Genomic DNA, 19401 nt, shown 5'->3' with positions numbered 1-19401 from the left:
CAAGCTACAAAGCTTAAAATATTTACTCTATGCCCTTTACAGAAAATGTTTACAGATCCCTCTCCTAAAAGAATGCAGCCACCGAGGAAGGCAGGGGGTCAGGGAGGGAACAGAAGGAATAAATGCCCTGACCTCTCCTTCATCTTGCCCTCATCTCCTTCTGGTACACCTATCGGCCAAACCAAAGGGCAACCAGGTGGTGTTTTCTGTAGAGGTCAGGCCTCTGGGGCATAGAGCTAGGAGGACAGAGAAAGGCAGAGAGTGGATGGGGGCATGCAGCTCATGCAGAATGACCAGTCCATTCTCTGCCCCCACTATAAATAGGGAGAACACTCCCACCCAATGTAAAACTTTCAAGAGACACTGGAAAGACTTAGCTCCCCAGGGAAAGTGGTCAGAATCATACACATCTTTAAATGTATTGCATTCGACTCACTTTTTTCATGCATGTTATAAAATCGATATGAGAAGCAGAGAGGCAGGTGAGCGCATCTGCTAAGCAAACCCAGGAGGAACTCATCAAGAGACGAAGTCCACATCGGGCTTCTCTCCCCCATTCCCCAGTCTGATTTAGGGCACTGACCACAGCAACCACACTTCACCCTTTCCTCATTCCAGGCTCATGACCAGGAAATTTTCCGATATTCGGCCTTAATTTTCCTTTGCTCCGTTTTCACCCCCTGGATTTACAGTACCCCATGCTTCTCATTAAATTGGGACTGACCATTTCAGACAAGTGAAGTAATGCCCAGATATATGGCCTCCAGATAGATTAAAACCAGGACTGTTTTCAGGTTTGCTGGAAGGCTTGCAGCCTTTAGAGAAACCATTTTCTCCCTTTCCAGTAGCTCCTCCACAGGACTGAAAATGGCAGAAGTGACAGCTGAAGGACAAAAGCCAGACCCTGGATGGCCAGGAAGACTGGCTGTTCTTTGCACGAGAGCCAGACCATGAAGGGGCAGGGTTAGGTCATACTCATTGTGAGGCCTGGGAGGGGGTGGGGGAGGGGTCTTCTGTTCTCTTCATTTTCTGTCAGGCCAACCTTCATCCCTGGCCTACAGCACCTTGACCTTATAATCAAGCAGCATTCAGTCATGAAACCATACTGGATGGAGCCCTATGTAGCCCAGTAAGACATACCAAAGCCTTAAGTATTGTCAGATGGGCTGTTGATGTTAAACAGACGTTTTTTTATCCCTTTCTGGCTACTTTTTATAATGGCTCCAAACTTTTTTTAAACAAAGACCAAAACTAAAAAAGAACAAAACAAAAATCACCCTGTGTGAGTGTGTGCTAGTGTGTGTGTGTGTGTGTGTGTGTGTGTGTGTTTCCAACGTTATGCATTAATTCATTTTATCTGAGGAGAAGCATGGGCTGCAATATTTACCATAGATTTTAAAGTGTAAAAATTCAGATGTTAGTCTCTAACAGCTCTATCGTTGACCTACCCTCAAAATTCTCCACCTCTGACTAACTTACAAGCAGCTCAGGCAGACAACCCAGAAGAGAAGACACAGCTGCTGCTTGGCCAAATTTTTTAAAAAGGAGAGAAAAAGAAGCTCAGCCACAAACCCCAGGCACCACGATGCTTTGAATGACGGCTGCGTAAACATTCCCCACCCTGCCTTATTGTTTAGGAAGAAACAAAATGGAGAGTTGACCTAGAACTCCCAGTTTGCCTGCCTTTGTGGATTGGAAGGTAGTCTGAGCATGAGGTACAGTGTGGAAGCCTGAAATTGGTAAATTTCTCATTTTATAGTGAAAATGTATCAATTTCCTATGAAAGAAAGCTATATTTAAATTCCAGCTAATATATTCTGACAGAGGGTCCCAAGGTTAATAGGGAAATCTTTATTTCCAGCTTCACAGAAGCAGTTGGGCATTTCTCCTGGGGAGGGACCATGTCTTGAATTGGGTCCTATGTAGAGGCCTGTGCATGATGTTCACTCAAATCTGAGATAAATAGGGAGTCAACTCAAAGGCTCCTTCCCTCCACCCCCAGACTTCGGGTAAATCCCAGGAACCGGTTGGAAAAATCCCCTGAGGCTCTTCACACCCCAAAGGGATATTATTAAAAACCTCATTAGCTGCTGTCTTGAAATGACAGCTTTCTGCCTCCATTCAGAAAAATAAAGGCACCAGCAGCTTTTGTTATGCACTTCTCTTTGACCTTAGGGGGTAATTTTGTATCCTCTTCTTGGTTAGAAACCCACTTTTCTAAAACTTCCTTCAGCTCTTGCATAAAAAGCTATAAAAAGCTGACGAGGGAGCAGAAGGAGAGGTTGGGTGTGTGGATTACCCAGATGGTGTCCTATGCCACAGAGGTGGGACTTTGGGCTCATTGGTGGCACCGCCAGAACTCAGAACACTGAGAATACAACTGGAACTAACTAACTGGTCTCACCTTGGCCAGAGGAACCCAAGGACAGCAGCTCACCTGGGTGAAATGCATACTGCAGGCCGGGCACAATTCCAGAGGCTTCCCACACACCACACTCTCGCTCCTTTATTTTACAACAACCCTCAAAAGTAGAAACTACTACTACTCCCATTTACAAATGGAAAAATTAAGGCACAGAGAGGTTAGGTGACTTGCCTAAATTCATACTGCTAGTAAGATGTTTCCTGGTTTATTTTATTAACTGCAAAGCATCCATTAGAGCTAGCAATGAAATCCATCATTAATCAAACAGGAGAGAGGACTGGGGGGGTGGGGGTGGGGGGTGCCCGGAGGTAAAGGACCAATCAGGAAACCGTTGGCAGGATGAGTGACAGATGATGAGGGTCTGGGCCAGGCAGTAGCCATGGAGACAGTGGGGCAGGATGGACAGGAAGCAGTGACAGGAGAGCTGTGACAGGGAGAAAGTCCACAAGACATGGTTGGAGTTGAATATGAGGAGGTGGCAGAGGGCAAGGAGGTGACAGTGAGTCTCTGGTGTCCAGCTTGCCCGTGTGGATGTCGGCAGTGCCAGGAACCAAGCAGGGTATGCAAAAGGAGGAACGGGTTGGGGAAAGATAGCTAGTTCCGTTTTTAATACCTGTGATAACTTCTGCATGACAACTAAGATTTGGTAGGTGACTGGATTGGGAGCTCAGGAGAGGACTAAGCTGAAGGTAGAATTTGTGAGCCATCAGCAGAGAGATGGAAGTTAACCCCAGAGACTAGGTGAGAGCCTTCCAGGTGGATCACTCAGCCTGAGGGAGAGGCTTGAAGAGGGCTGAAGGGAGGACCAGGTAGAAGCTGAAGAGGCCTGTCCGGGGAGGAAGGAAGGAGCAGGCAGAGGCTGATGGCACTGAGGCCAAGGGAAAGTGTAAAGAAAGGACAAGCCCAGTGCATCAGATCGAAGAATCAAGTAAAATGCTGGGGCACCTGGGTGGCTCAGTCGGTTGAGCCTCCGACTTCGGCTCAGGTGATGGTCTCATAGTTTGTGGGTTCGAGCCCCGCACCAGGCTCTGTGCTGCCGCTTGCTCAGAGCCTGGACCCTGCTTCAGATTCTGTGTCTCCTTCTCTCTCTGCCCCTCCCCCGCTCACATTTTGTCTCACTCTGTTTCTCAAAAATAAATAAATGTAAAAAAAAAATTAAAAAAGAAAAATGAGACCCAACGGTGGCCAAGGCACTTGGCAGTTGGGATCCATTGGTGGCCTTAGCAAGTGCAGCTTGGTGAAGCACTGTGGCCAAACGCTGCAAGAGAGGCCAGCCCACAGCATGCTGGAGGGGAGTGAGAAGTGTGGCCTGAAGGAAGTGGGCAGGGGTTGGCCGAGCACAGAATGGAGGATGGGTGGATACACGCTTGTCAAGTTCACATTATTGATTTCTTACACTCTATATTGCATTCTTTTCCATCTTTCTTCAGAGCCTCCCAAGTGATCATTTTCATGACTTTGCCATGATCATAGGTAACATTTAACGAATACTTTCTTTGAGCTAAGTATCTAACTTCAATATCTAACTGGGTAGTTACCTGATAGGGTAGATAGTACCATTGTGTCCATTTTAAAGATGAGAAAAGTGAGGCTTAGGGAGATGAAACAGCTCATCCACAGCTGCAGAACTGGGAGGGCCAGACCCCAAATACCAACTCAGGCAGTGTGAATTGTCACTTTTGGCTTAAACGTCACACTATGACCTGTTGCCACAAGAACACCTAACTTACTACCGATTCTCATGGTATTATGCATCCAGGTGGTCTCTGCTCTTTTGCTCTGCCCATAGCTTCAGATATAAGTTTCTGCAAATATTCTTCCCATCCCCATCTTACTGCTCCTCATTTGTCAAGCAGTTGAGTGATTAGCACACAGAACGCTGTGGGTGGGCTGATTTACAAGGCTGAATACTGGGAGTCCCCCCAAAATAGGGAAAGAAAAAGAGGCATTCATCCAGGAAATCCACCTGGTTTCATCCTGAAATATAAATGCTTACCCCAAGGAACCTTCAAGGAAAACACTTAACTGATGATTGAAATGGCTTAATGCAGAAAACCGTGCTGAACCCAGCAGCAGTCCCCTCCAGCTTTCTAAAGTCATTTCAAAATATTTTTAGAGGCTTTTGTAAATACTTTGCCAAAAGAGATGAAAAACATAACACTTAGCAAGACAAAGTTTAACCCACAGAACTTGAGCAACAGTTGATAGAAGTTCAAGAGCACATTTTATTTGAATCTAACCCACCAGAAGAGAATGCCAGAACATGAAGTCTTCAAGATGACATTCTTAAATTGATGCTTCCTCTACAAAAGCTTTGTATCAAGGAACTTGAAGTCTCTGGACTTCCCCAGCCTCTCAGCACCATCCTTCAGGGTCCTCTTCCAGATCAGTATCTTCAAACATGCCTCACTGAGACCCAGTAGGAAATACAGTTTGGCTCAGTACATAAGTATGTGTGCGTTGAATGTGCGCTAAAACACTCACCAATATACACACACCCATACACATTTAACTGATACAAATTTGTCGCAAAATAATAGTTATCTTCGTCGTGTGCAAGTGACTCAAATATTCTCTTTCCTATTCTATTTTGTTTCTTAAGAATTCTGGTCCTAATACACAAAACTGCCTCATGAGGGATTGAAGAGTTGCAACCTACCATTTAGAAACCCTATTCTAAAGGATCTAAGTCCAAGTACTCCAGCCAGAAGATCTGCACAAGGAATATAATAGAAAGTATATGAGCTCTGGAATCACACAGCCATAGGGTCCAATCACACCTCCCAATTTACCAGCTGTGTGCTTTAGGCAAGTTAGTTGTTAGTCTGACCTTCCATTTCCTCTCCATAATCCTTTGGGAGTTTGGGAGAAGACGCATGTGAAAGCACCTAGCCCAGCACTTATTCAGTAGCACTGAATGCATGCATTCATCCAACCAAAATTTACTGAGCACTAGGGCTGGGAGTACAGCAACTAACAACCCAGTGACACCTCCGCTTTCATGGAATTGACATTCCAGGTGGCAGAGACAGACAATAGGCAAATAAACATAGAGTACGTCAGGGATCAATAAAGCCTGTATTTGTTTCCTATTGCTGCTGTAAAAAACTACCACTAACTTAGTGACTTCAAACAACACAATTTTATTATTTTACAGTTCGGGAGGTCAGAAGCCCAAAATAGGTCTCACTGGGCTCAAATCAAGGCAAGGCCAGGGTTGCATCTCTTTTGGAGGCTTTAGGAGAGAATCTGACTCTTTGTCTTTTCCAGAGACTAGAAGCTGCCCACACTCACTGGTTTATGGCCCCCTCCCTTCCCCAAAGCCAACAACTGTGGGTTGAATCTCACTCACGTGGAATCCCTCTGACTCTGTGTCTGTCGGCACAACTTCTCTGACTCTGATCCCCCTGCCTCCCTCTATCAAGGACCCACATGCTTAGGGTCCACCTGCATAACCCAGGATAATCTTCCCATCTCAAGATCCTGTATTTAATCACATCTGCAAAGTCTTTTGCCATGGCAGGTAACATATTAAGGGTTAATACGAAGAGCAAAATTCAATAAATGTCATTGTTGCATTTTAGTATTTGAGACAGGGGAAATGAGCCTCCATTCAGCATGTCTAGGGGACAAGAATGGCTAGAGGCATTAGGCTCCCTTCATCATATGCTGTGAAAACTTCACTCACAGACTCACCCTTCTCACATTCAGCCAATTACCTACAACTCCAAAGGGGTTGTGATTTTGGGTATTCTGAGATTTTGGTAATCTGTCCCTTGAGCCTGGGATTCCTGAGCAAGTCATAGGTGCCGAGTGAGCCCAGGGATCTGCATCCCAGGGGCCTTCAATGGGTCTGGCCCCATCAATAGTTCTGTTTAGTAGTTTTCCTGAATTTGTCATCATTGTTTCATTTGTGAACTCTGGGCATTAAGTGGGAAGAAAAAAACTTCAGTGGAAGTTGAAAAGATTGACTTTGGTGTGAGGATATGCCCAGAAACGCAATGAGAGCAAAAGCTGAGAGCCTGAATGCACTTCTCTGCGTTAGCAAATTTGGGACAGTACCGAAGTCTCATGCATGTATCCTGCATGCACATCAGGGTCTTGTTACATGTCTCTCCTGCAGCCCCCATTTTGAACTTAGGGCCTGGAGAGTCACTTACCCCGTTACGACCACATTGCCAGCGGTACGTTGTTCCCATGGCTGAAGAAGCATGGAAAGTTCCACATGTCTCTGTTGGCCACTGCTCTGGTTTCACTTGTAATCTTGATGCATTTGGTGTTTTGTTTTGTTTTGTGTTTTCAGGGAAAACTGGATGCCTTGTGGGTCCTACTAAGGAAAGGATATGATCGTGTGTCTGTGATGCGTCCACAGCCAGGAGACACGGTAGGATTCATTAATGGTGTCATACATACTTTGTTTTTCTCTCTCACTCTGAATTTGGTGAGCTAGAATAACTCCAGATATATCAATCTAGCTGTTATTTCCTGTTGTGACAAATCAGATACTAATTTTCAAAATTCTGGGTTCTTTACAAGACCTTAAGTGTTGACTTGCTTTTCTGGAAAGGATCTTGACAGAAATAAGTTGAGTTAAACTTCCTAGGACTTGAGCTTCTTATGTTATAGGTACAGCGAGTGAAAGAGGCAGGAGTGGCCCTTCCCTAGGCTGTGCCAGGAGAGAGGCCTGCTGCTCCCCAGCAGCGGTGGCCGGTGGTGACCAACAAGATGCACAAGATGCCAGAGATACAAGGTGGGGCAAGGGAATGGAGGCCACAGAAAACATCCACCCTCTTCCAGCAGGTGTCAGACCCAACTGGTCTAAGACCTCAGGAGGTCCTTTTACCCTGGTAAGGATTTGCCCCAAAACTGTCAGGGCCAAGCTTAGAGTGTCTCCAACTACAAGGAGGCAGAAAAGGAGGAGTCAGTAGAGACCGCTAGGAACCATCTAGTCCATCTCCATTTTGTGAATGAGAAAACGAAGGACAGGAGAAGCTGAATAACTTGTTCTGTTCCCAAAGTAACAGTGCTGGAAACAAATCCTGTTCTGCTGAAATCACACTGTTGCTCTGTCTTCTCCCTAAATTTTACAAAACAAACTTGGGACGAAATCCTCCCTCAACTACCAGCAAACCACATCTTCCATCCACTTCTCTGGATGTCAGGCACATAACCCAAAAGCAAAATAAAAGTGTCCGATTTGAAATTCCTTTCAAATCAGGTAGAGAACTTCCTTCTTGGCGGAAAAATTCCAGGCAAGTTACTTAACCTCTCTGAGCTCCATCTTTATAAAGTAAATGATGCTGTGGCTGTTTGGAGAAGATACTTGTAACGAATCTGGCCCAATGCTGAACACCTAGGAATGCTCAATCAATGGTGATTATGATGATTATTTACGTCACGCTTTTCTACTGCCTGTGAAGGGCTGATACAAAAATTCAAAGCATATTGCAACTGACATGTATCAGGTAAGCCCACAGCTTTACTTACCCTGCCCACTGTTCAACGAGGCACAGCTCGTAAAACACAAGAGCACAGCCTGTTAGGCAGGCCCCTCTTCCTTTGCACTGATGACAACGGGTGGTTTGTGGCTGAGGGGATTTGGTCTAAAGTTTCATAGCTTGTGCAATTAGCTTTCCTGCCCCCAGGTTGTGGCAAAAAGAAACCAGGTCATATAAATGCAGGGCTGACTTGGCCCTCATGGCATACGGAATTTGTATTTTGTCTGTCAAAGTCAACAAGAACACACTGCAATGGCAAATGGTAAAGTACAAACTCTCCAGTTAACAAAAATGAGCCCAGGCCATAAACTTTGTACTCAGGGTGGTATTTGGCCTTATAAGTTATACATCTGGTTTCTGTGGGAAATTAAGGAATTGTTTTAGCATGCATGAGACTCATCTAACAGATCAAGAAAAAAACAATAAGATACCCTAAACTCAGGTTCAGCCATACTATTTTTCCGTGGCAGACTATGCTGGTCAAGCGTACAAGAACATTTTTTTCAGAGCACCTGAAAAACATCTCCACTAAAATTTGTTAACGTTCCATTCTCCACTGACCAGATTGGCAGAAACAAATTCATAAGCTGAGTCAACCTGAGAAGGAGTAGGGGATGTTATCACGGATAAGATACAGAACCAACACTGTTTGGCATGAAAAGGCTAAATGGATAAATCCAACAATGGAATGCAAACCGATGGAATGTCCTCCAATGAATCACGCCTAAACGGAATCTCTTGCTTACTAATTTTGACCAAACGTTTGTATTAACACTTGAAGATGTCCTCTACACTTTTGAGAAACCCAATGCCACCTTGAATTTTCATTCTCCGATCACACAAAATAATAGACTTGAAGTACAGAAGGTCTATGAATTAGGATACCTTTAACCATATGCTCAGCGTTGTCACAAGGTATGATTGTCCAGCCTGCTTTTAAATGGGCTTGCTTTATAGAAATCCTGATAAAATGTTAAGACACGTGGGAGGAACAGATGCAGAGAACTTTGTCTTTGTAGGTCACGACACAACGATGGCCACAGACATCTTGATGTACACGGAGTTGTACAACAAAGGTCACAGATTAGGAAGGAATGGGCATTCAAAGCTGCCTTGTGGCAACTCAGGAAAGAGTTCCAGGTGAGGGAGGACTATGTCATAGCTGTGTCTACATGTGTATTCTTTTTTGTCCTGCATAACTGTAGGAGACTCCCTACAGATCTCCATTACTTGCATGGCAATGACTCTGTAAGAATTCCTCAGCACTGATTTATGGGGCTGACCACATTTTCCATAAACTCAAAATGACTACATCTAGGCATGTGCTCGTGAACAAGAGTCACAGGTTCTGAATTTTTCCTTTAAAACAAAAACAAAAACAAAAATCACCTAATTACATTCTCAGTTACATTCTGAATGGTTTCAAACACATGTTGACCTCACAGAAACCTGGCAATGCTTCCTCCTCTGTTCCTGTGTGCCCCATCCTCCCCACAGTTAACCCACCCCAGCCCTACAGATGCAGACAGGGGCCCACCAACAGAGCCTTTGAGGCTGCCTGCCGAAAGGGCTGAGTGCCTCCAGCCTCTACCACAGAGTTGAGGGCTGGGGGTGCCTAAGCCCAGAGCCACACCCTTCCCTGGGACTGGCGCCCACCTCCTCAGAGCCGTCCAAGCCCCAAGTCAGGGAAAACACGAATGGGGCCACAGCAGGAGACATGAGCCTTCAGTCTGCCATCACCCTGTCTTCCTTCTTTCCGGGGTGGGCTCACAGTCCTATTGTTCCTTGGTACCCACCAGGAAATCCCTGAGCCAACATCCAACATCAAGTGCCAGAAGAAACCACTTAAATAGCAGGCCAGCAACACATCTGATCCTACAATGTAAAGAGTTCGCTAAGCATTTGCTGAAACCATCCCTCTGCTTCCAGTATATAGCTATGCCATGCTCTTTCTAAAACACATATGTGAACATGACATTCCAAGCCTTCAGACTTGCAAAGACCAGGAAAAAGCCCCCCGAAATTGCTTGATTTAGAAAGGCTCACCTAATTTTAAACAGAGATGTAAGGGAGCTTCAGAAATCAGGGTTCGTGGAATCTAGTGGTTTTCAACCTGGTTGCACGTTGTGATAACCTGAAGAGCATTCAAACGCTGATACTGGGATCCCACCTCAAAGGTTCTATTTCACTTGTCTGAGATGAGGTCTGGACATTTGGGATTTTAGAAGCTCCCCAGGTGGTTCTAATGGCAACTGGGATGGAGAATTAGTGATCTGGTCCAATTCCCTATTTTTCATCCAAGACTGCATCTTCTCTTTCCTTCCCCACCAATTTGAAGGCAACTGTCCACACTGCTCCAGAGACAGGCATAAGGGAAATGGATGATTACCATCTTCATGGGCTTCCACCCGTCCCTTTCCTTCTAGGAAGATGATTAACACGATTCAGGCTACTATCTTATTGTTACTGCTTAGGGGGAAAGGATGGAGAAAAGGAAATATAACTCTGCCTCACATGTTTGGGTTTTTTTTCCCGGATGGAATTCAATCAATATATGGACCAGTCTAAACCCTCTCCAGTTGTTTTTACCTCAGTTTGAGCCATCCCACTTCACGTGCTCTGGGAGGGACCCACTGGAGTTGGATGTCTTCTTTGTTTTCAGCTCCTCGGTTTCTCCCAGATCTGACATCAGGAGGCCGGTACATTCCATGACTATCAGCAAGAACAAAAAACTCAGGCACATTCTGAGCTTGTTTTGCAAGGCTGGGCCTCCTTGCAATCAGAAGAGACCCAGGAAAAGTACACACATAAATGTACATAAACAACGTTTGAAACTTATTTGAAGCTCAGCCCCAGAGGTTGTGAAATCCTCTCCTGGAGCTCCAGCCTCAGGCTGCTGTCTGTGCAGCTGCTTCCAGTAAGGGAGCTAGGCCAGTCACATGGGCACCATGTCTCCCTGCTGTCGCTGAGGCCGGAGTGAGCTGGGCAGGTTATCTCGTGCTCAGCCCAGTCCTTCGAAAGCAGATGAGCCTCCCGTAACATAAGCAAGTCAGAGAAAAGTGTCTGCATTCTGCTTCTCTCTGTCTCTTTTCTCCATTTTTCACATTCCCTGTGTTGCCTCTTTCTTCTTCCCTCTTTAACTTGGCTGCCTTCCCTCAAACATTCTTTGATCAAACAGCTATTATGTTCCCACTAGGAACCCATCATAGGGCCGGTACTAGGGATACCAATTAGAACGGGACTGAATTCTGGCTTCCTGGAGTTGAATGTAGGACTTGGAAGAGAAGAAAGGGTCAAGCATTGTCTCAACTGAAGAGGCTTATAGAAGCACAAACCCATTCAGAGCAACTTGGGGAAGGATGTCGATCTCTGTTTACAGAGCAGAAACTGGGGCTTAGGGTATGTTATTAACTTTCTGGAGGGCACACTGCTAGTAAGGGGCAGATGAGGGGCTTGAATTCGGGACTGTCAGAGACTAGGGATTCCTGAAGTCCTTTATGCATTCGACAGATCCTTGTTGAGCACTTTCTATGCGACCAGCACTGTGGTTGTGCTGGCTGCTCACTTGCAGTGTCCTCGCCCTTGAAGGTCAGGGACAACAGTCAAGTCTCCAAACATCGCCCATGTGAAAGGCTGTGTGATGGAGATGAGCATGTGAGGTATGAAGGATACACCTCATGTGGGTGTGAGAGATACACCTAGGAAGGGCATTTCACCAGACTGGAATCAAAACCGACTTCTAGAAGTGACATTTAAGCTGAGAGTGGGAGAGTTAAAAAGGGACAGTTATCCTAGTGAGAAGGAAGCTTAAACAAGGACCCTAAGGGGTCCTTCTGGGAGACACCAAGAGCGGGGTATGTTGGAAGACAGAGTGTGAGGCAGTGACAGCAGGCCACGTGGGGTGCTGGTCGTGGGGGCCCACTCTGAGGACAGTGGAGAATTACACAAGTGTTTTAAGCAGTGAAGTGATCAGATTTGTGTTTTAGAAAAGTCCCACTGGCTGCAGCGTGGAGACGGTGGCAGTGAGGGATGGTGAACAGAAGCAGTGGCGAACAACGAGGAGAGTCTGGATTCCATCCAGAATGCTGGATTTGGTAACCGGCTGGCTGTGGAGGATGAGAGAGGAGGAAGTGTCAAGAAGGACCCCCAGAGTGTGTCTGAGCCAACAGTGATGCCACCAGGATGAGGGCGGGAAGACAAGAGCTTTGGGGCTGAAGACGAAGAATTAGCCTCATAACTTAGCAAGTTTGAGGCACTGTGGGAGCATCTCCAGGCAGAGATGGCCAGGCATGGGGCCAGGAGGCACTCATTCTCAGGGCCGGCACCTGCTGAGACCCAGGAAGGAGCACCTCCTTCGGGTCTGTGCCCTAGACGCCCCACCGGCCTCACGCTAGTCCCCGCCTGTGTCGGAGGCAGTTCTGCTCAGTAAGAGTTCGGAGCTGGAGGCAAAAATTTGGGAGTCGTCAGCATGGCAGTTGTGACCAGTGTGAGTAGATGGGGAACTAGGGAGTGTGCGTAGACAGAGAAGAGAAATCGGTTAAGCAGTGAACCCCAGGGCCATGTCCTTTAAGTCAGGGTGGGGAAAGAAAAAGGGAACAAGAAGAAAACTAAGAGACCAGCCAGAGAATGAAAAGGTGCAACAGGAGAGTCTGGGATCATGGAAACGGAGAGAAGAAGATACATCACTGAGGAGGTCAGTGTCAAGTGCTATAAAATTTACACACAAGCTGGCACCGGTTCTTTAATTACACAAGGTTATGGTGACCTTGGTGACCTTGGTGACCTAGGTGACTTAGGTTCGGTGGAATGAGAGGGGCAGGAAGGAAGCTTTGTGGAAAATGGGAGGGGAGAGCCAAAGCAGTAGCTGGGATAGCGCTGGAGTTGAAATGTGTTCTTCGTTTTATTAAGATGGGGCAGTAGAGCTTGATTAAGTGCTCGTGACAGGCCCAGACAGGGAGAGGTTGAGGAGAAGAGCTCGCTGATGGGCTGGAGCCCTTAAAAGCAGGGCTTAGAGGACCTGGAGCCCAGGAAGTGCCACTCTTCCATGTGAATTAGGTAGCAGAGCCCAGGTGGGCTCTCAGATGTGGGTGAGAGGGCAGGAAGCCGCAGCACCCATTTGATGACTTCTGTCTCTCCCACGATGATGCTAGAGGAGAGGGGTGAGTGAGGGCCGAGTTCCTGAGAAGGTCGGATGAGGAGAACCAGCCATACATTTGGAATCCCGTCGCTCTTGTGGGTCAGTGCCTTCTTTAGTTCCAGGGTGGACGTCTCCACCGCATGCAAGAAACATGAGTAATTCCGGATGCAGTGTTACAACCAATTCACTTCAAAACTCCACCCCCAAGCGAACCCACTTTCTGGTCCCTTGAATATATTGCTGTAGGTTTTATTTCTCACACGCAGAATGGAAATAATGACCTAGTTTACCCACAACACTTAAAGAGCAGTGCTAACTGCTTTGGGGCTTTTTGTTTCGTTTTGGCACCGGAGGTCTCCCCCTGTCTAAGAAGTTAAAACCGTAATACCTGACAACTACTAACAAACTAGTTTCATACCGGTTTATAATCAGCTACGGTATAAATTACTAAAGAATGGGATCCTTGTCGCATATAAATACTGTGACGTAGCACCGTGTCCCACAGAAGAGGCATCAATAACTATTCTTGATCAGGATTAGCTTAAAGCAGCGATTCTGGAATCACTCCATTGCTTTGCCATGTACCAGCTGGGTGACCTTTTCAGCTCACTTTCCTTTTTAAGATCACTTCCATTTTTCCGAGGAGTTGTTTGCAGGGCACACGGGTGCCTAGTAATGCAGGCTGTGCCCATGTCGGAGGGCCAGCCTGTGCACGGCTACACATACAAGCTCCCCGGTACGGGCACACATTCCGCCTCAGACAGGAAGGCCTTTTCCTGATTCATTCAAAGGTACTGTGTGGGTTAGCGGTGGCCCCCACCATCTGAACACAGAAAGCAATTAATTTCCTCCCAAGCATTGCTTTAGATAAACATTGGAAGATATTGCTCAGTCCAGTGGGTTCTCCCAATATGATCATCCCCGGCAACATTTTTTTCACTATTTCTTGTGCTCACCAAAAAAGTGTTTGCTTAGTTAATAGAGTTTTTGCCCTATCTTATCTTTTTTCTTTCTTCAGTTGTGATCATACTGCAGATGAGTTAGTATTGCATTCTTTCATTTTATCCTATAGGCATAAGGGGGAAATAATTTTTTAAATCACTTTGTTTCCTAAGCAATTAAAATAATTTAAAACTTTTATGTGTGCTGATAAGACGTCCCTTCCTGAATATTGGCAATTTTAAAGCAGATGCATGTCTGGGTCAAGAAATAAACATTCCCGTTTGAGTTGCTTGTTGGTGAAACCACAGATCCAATTGGCTTATGTGCGGACACATCAAATTTCTAACACACGCCCAAACAAGCTGGTGAAAATTGATAATGTGGGCATCCAGAATAAAAAGGTTGGTTGACATACTCTAAGAAGTTCACCTAGATCCTGCAGTTCTTTTTTTTTTTTTTAAGATTTTATTTTTAAGGGGCACCTGGGTGGCTCAGTTGGGTAAGGCTCAGGTCATGATCTCACGGTTTGTGAGTTCAAGCCCTGCATCAGGCTCTGTGCTGACAGCTCAGAGCCTGGAGCCTGCTTCGGATTCTGTGTCTCCCTCTCTCTCTCTGCACCCCCCCCCCTCAAAAATAAATAAACATTAAAAAAATCTTAAAAAAGAAAAAAAAAGATTTTATTTTTAAATAATCTCTGACTGAGCTAACCAGGCACCCCAGACCTGCAATTCTTGTCTCATTTCCCTTTCACAGAGAAACCTTTTGCATCTGAAACTCCTACCTTTAGTTTTCCTCTGAATTTGCTTCATTGCATCTCTAATAAACTCTATTCTGACAACACTGATTGTTGAAAATAAAATGGAGGGTGGCTCAGTCTGTTGAGCATCCAGCTCTTGGTTTCAGCTCAGGTCATGATCTCACTGTTTATGAGTTTGAGCCCCAATTGGGCTCTGTGCTGATGGTGCAGAGCCTGCTTAGAATTCTCTCTCTTTGGGGCGCCTGGGTGGCTCAGTCGGTTAAGCGGCCGACTTCGGCTCAGGTCATGATCTCACGGTCTGTGAGTTCGAGTCCCGCGTCGGGCTCTGTGCTGACAGCTCAGAGCCCGGAGCCTGTTTCAGATTCTGTGTCTCCCTCTCTCTGACCCTCCCCCGTTCATGCTCTGTCTCTCTCTGTCTCAAAAATAAATAAACATTAAAAAAAAAAAAAAAAAAATTAAAAAAAAAAAAAAAAAAAAAAAAGAATTCTCTCTCTTTGCCTCTCCCCCACTCATGCTTGCTCACTCTCTCTCACTCTCTTTCTCTCTCTTAAAATAAATAAATAAAAACTTAAAAAAAAAAAAAAACGAACAGGGCAAATCCAAAAGCTGGAAATATTTACTCAGTTGGCTAAGTATGATCATTATCAGCAAATGGCTGCTGAGGTGCCAGGAAGGGCTCTGTGGAAAACGCAGACAAGCATGAGATGTGGTCGTGACACCAAAGATTGGTTCAGGATATAGAACAGATGGCGGTCAAGGTCACTCCCTGGACAGACCAAGAGAGAGCTGAAGGAAAGGAGAGCAACAGAGAAAGGGCAATCACTGGCAGCCTAAAGGGACAGGAGGCCTCCCTGGGGACTGGAAGGACTTGCCCTGGTGTTGGAGGCAAGTTGGGACTTAGTCAAGCAGACAGGATATAGAAGGGCTGAGGTCACAGGGCTCCAGAACCAGGATACAGCCCATAAGTGCACATGGCCGACAGTGAGGACACATCTCAGGCTGGAGTGGAGGGAGTACATGGTCCCCCTAAGGCTGCAGGGTGCACATGAATGAGATTTCACCACCTTGAAGGTCAGACTAAAAAGTGTGGACCTAATTCTGTTACCATTGCGAGCTAATCTTCATCTGGGATAAATATTACGGTGCCAAAGTATATTGTATTTTAAGACATTTTATCTAATACAAGTTTAACTAGGTATTAATAGTGTTTGTAACTTATATATAAATTTTGGCCACAGATGTTTTGTCTTATAGAACAGCCAGATGAAAATTGTTCTACAACTCAGGAACAGTGGGTCTAATAATGTTGGGAACCAGTTAATAGGCTATTGTGATGAGCCAAGCATGGATCATGAGGCTTGAATTTAAATGGTGACACAGGGAATGAAAAGACAGATGGCAATGTCTGAAACCGGCTGCAACATTGCATGGAGAAAGAGATAAAAAAATTTTAGTATCGGGGGTCACCTGGGTGGCTCAGTCAGTTGAGCATCTGACTTCGGCTCAGATCATGATCTCACAGTCTGTGAGTGTGAGCCCCGCGTCGGGCTCTGTGCTGACAGCTCAGAGCCTGGAGCCTGCTTTGGATTCTGTGTCTCCCTCTCTCTCTGCCCTTCCCCTGCTCACATGCTCGCTCTCTCTCTCTCTCTCTCTCTCTCTCTCCCTCTCTCCCTCAAGAATAAATAAACGTTAAAAAATTTTTTTTTAACTTTTGTAAGAGTAGATCATTTAAGAAAAAGAAAAGAAAAGCAAATTATAGGAAATGTTCCTAGAGGGTGTGATTTATTTTGGCAGAGCACCTTCCCTGAATATTTGAATTCTCAGTAGTATTTATCCAGTTCTCACCCTTGGAAATCTTTCCTTCACTGTCTCATTGGAGAGGGACATGAGTACTTGGAATTCTTGGCTCACTTTCCTGAATTTAAAAGAGAAAAAGTTCAAGACACCCTATGTCCACAGCAAAAACCAAACTGCACCCAAAAGCTGCAGTTAGCTTTTTTCAGAAAAGTCAAACCCAAAGTTGATGCTGCAAAATACACCATCAAATATACATCTTGAGGGTTTTTTTTTTTTTTGCACCAACTTCCTTCCCTACAGTAGGAGGTCTTTCCAAATAAATAGATGGGGAGGCAGCTGATGTGGTTGAAGACTCTCCCGCCTCCCTCTGCTCCCTCTACCTCTCTCTTCCAGTCCCCCACAACTTAACCTCCCTTTTTCCACATGCGCGCGCACACACACAGACACACACACACCCATCATCATCATCATCATCATCATCATCATCATCATATTATAGCTCCTCTTAGGACTTTCATGTTTGAATTGCCTCATCTCCCAAACAGCCGCAGCAACAGAAGCTCATGTCTTGGTTTCAAGTTGCAAATAGCAAACAGAGGAGAAGTAAATACTAGAAGCTGAACAAGACAGGGCTGGGTGATAAAGACATTCCTGTTCAAATTATCTGACCTCACTGTTTCCTTCCAAACAGAATCAGGATTGAGCAGGGCTTGGTTCTAGAGTCAGAATTGCACCCAAGTGCGTAACATTTCAGGAAGTTTGCTACTTTCCTCAAACACGATGTTTATGTCTAGCCACTCGGCTGCCACGAGCCTGTCCCTCCAGCTGAGGGCATTGGGAAAGATCATCTCTAGGGACAGCCTGCAACTCTGCAATAGGCTTCGGTTGAGAATCATCCTAACCCCAGCTGATGAGGAGTTCTGTTCTGGCTAGAAGTGTGGGTTGAATCATAGATGACAAAAGCTGACCCAAGAGATAGCCTTCCAGAATTCACAGTGTGGAGAGGAGCCAGCCTCCTGTGGAACATCCAGCACTCCCAAGTACATTTCTTAGTTTCTCCCTACCACCACCTTACCTTATCTCCTTTTTACATATTGGGAAGATGAGGCTTGGATAATAAGGTCCTTGCTCTGTTCAGGGTCACAAAGGGAATTAGTGGAAGTGGCAAGACTAGACCCCACCAGCCCTATGCTGCCTGGCTGTCCTGTGTCCTCACCCCAGGCCAGGAGAGGAGGGTAGGGATCGTGAGTGGTCTTGATCTCTCGAAGAGAAGGTAGGACAAGATCCAATTTTGGAAGGCAGGGTGAATCCATGCCAGCTAACCAACCACCTCCTTTTCTGTCCTTCTCCCTCTCCCACCTCCCAACACCTTTCCATCTGCATCCTGCCTAAGATGACATAACCACTGGTGTTCCTTCCACACTGGTCTGCTTTCCTGCACAGTGTGCTGTGCTCGCAAATTACCTCATGTTCTTTGCACTTCCTGATTCCACCTCTCCCTGTCTCCCCTTAACCACCAACACCATGACTAGGACAGAGTGCACCCACTCGTTCAACAATTAGATCTTGAACTCCTACTACATAGCAAGCACCAAGCTCCACAGCAGGGATTTCGCATGAATGAGGTGGAGTCCCGACTACTACAGAGTAGTCAGGAAAGGACTAAGATATACTCAATGTGATAAGTGGTGTGGAAGGGGAGAGTTGGGGATTCCATGGGAGCATAGAGCAAGGAGAGGTAACCCAGACTAGGGGATCAGGGAAGACTTACAAAAGCAGAGATCATTTGTGACCTGAAGAATGAGCTTTCCCAGTGAAGAAAGGAAAAGGACTTTCTGGTTGGGAGGAATAGCATGTGTGAAGCCCCAGGTAGGAAAGGAACAGAAAGAGGAGGCCCAGGCTGACCTTGGAGAGAGGAAGGGAAAAGCAGTTCCACCCACCTCCTGGCTCTGGCTTCTCCACCCTTTTGTCTCCTCACATGTTTCGGGTGCTCAGCACTCAGCTGCAGCCCCACTTCCTCGAAGACTCTCCCCTCATCCCCATCTGGCCCCTCCTTTCTCGGCATTCACAGCTACTGCTGCAAAGTTCAGCGCCATTGTAGTTTAAAGTCAATACTGACTTTCTTTCCTGGACACGCTGCGATTAGAGGAAAGAGACCAGGGCTTGTTTTCCCCCACTTTCTCTCATGGCAGTGAGGATGTCTCACTTTGCCTTCTTGTCCCAGGGATTGTGACTCTCTGCAACCCCCAGGTGGTCACAGCTGATTGTCAACTTTTATGATGTTCCCATTTGTATTTTCATAGTGGGCAAAGATGTTTCAATAAGCCAAATCCTCTGCCTTTTAAAGAAAAAGAAGGTTCACACTGTCTTCTAGGGTTAAGCTTTCTAGGGCGCATCTTCCAGTAAAACAAGTAACCCTTTAATAAGGGTTATTAAACATTAAACTTTCATTACAATTGCTAGTCATATTTTTTGTCACTGCCATTTGTTAATAACGTTGACTTCTTAAAAAGTTTAGTAGAAAAACAACTCTCTGACTTTACTAGTCTCACTTTACAGATTCATTCTTATGATATTTGCTTAACGTTTCAGTGTTTTTCCATTTTTTCTTTTTGGCTAATACCACTGAAAGCAGTCATGTTCAGAGTCCACGATGCTAGCAGAGTTAGGTCCAGGGATGCTTACTCCTCTAGCGTTCGGCACCTCTGTGCCTTCTTGTGTTTCCTCCCAACATCTGGACTGGGATGCCTCATTGAAGAGCGTGGCCTTAGAGGCTGACACCTAGGCACTGGCATATCCACTTTTCAAGGACTCTGACTTGAATACAAGCCCTAAATGGGAGTGG

At 45.8% G+C, this 19401-nt stretch overlaps 2 protein-coding genes across 3 annotated transcripts in view; one reads left to right on the top strand and one right to left on the bottom strand.

Annotated features, from left to right (window-relative positions):
* Positions 1-19401, bottom strand: part of GKN2 (gastrokine 2) — a 326208-nt gene that overhangs the window by 225996 nt on the left and 80811 nt on the right. Inside the window, exon 3 of one of the 2 annotated variants that reach the window (XM_058683854.1) lies at positions 10513-10635. The exons of the other annotated variant lie outside the window; for it this stretch is intronic. The gene's annotated coding sequence lies outside the window, so the exon portion shown is untranslated. The remainder of the gene's footprint in view (positions 1-10512; positions 10636-19401) is intronic. 2 annotated transcript variants of the gene reach the window in all.
* Positions 1-19401, top strand: part of ANTXR1 (ANTXR cell adhesion molecule 1) — a 222548-nt gene that overhangs the window by 165052 nt on the left and 38095 nt on the right. The window contains exon 17 of the mRNA XM_058683850.1: positions 6729-6809. Coding sequence (XP_058539833.1) covers positions 6729-6809 — 81 coding nt within the window. The remainder of the gene's footprint in view (positions 1-6728; positions 6810-19401) is intronic.

The sequence above is a fragment of the Neofelis nebulosa genome, chromosome 9, assembly GCF_028018385.1.
Source record: "Neofelis nebulosa isolate mNeoNeb1 chromosome 9, mNeoNeb1.pri, whole genome shotgun sequence".
Lineage (NCBI taxonomy): Eukaryota > Metazoa > Chordata > Mammalia > Carnivora > Felidae > Neofelis > Neofelis nebulosa.
This window is presented reverse-complemented; position numbering and strand designations above follow the sequence as displayed.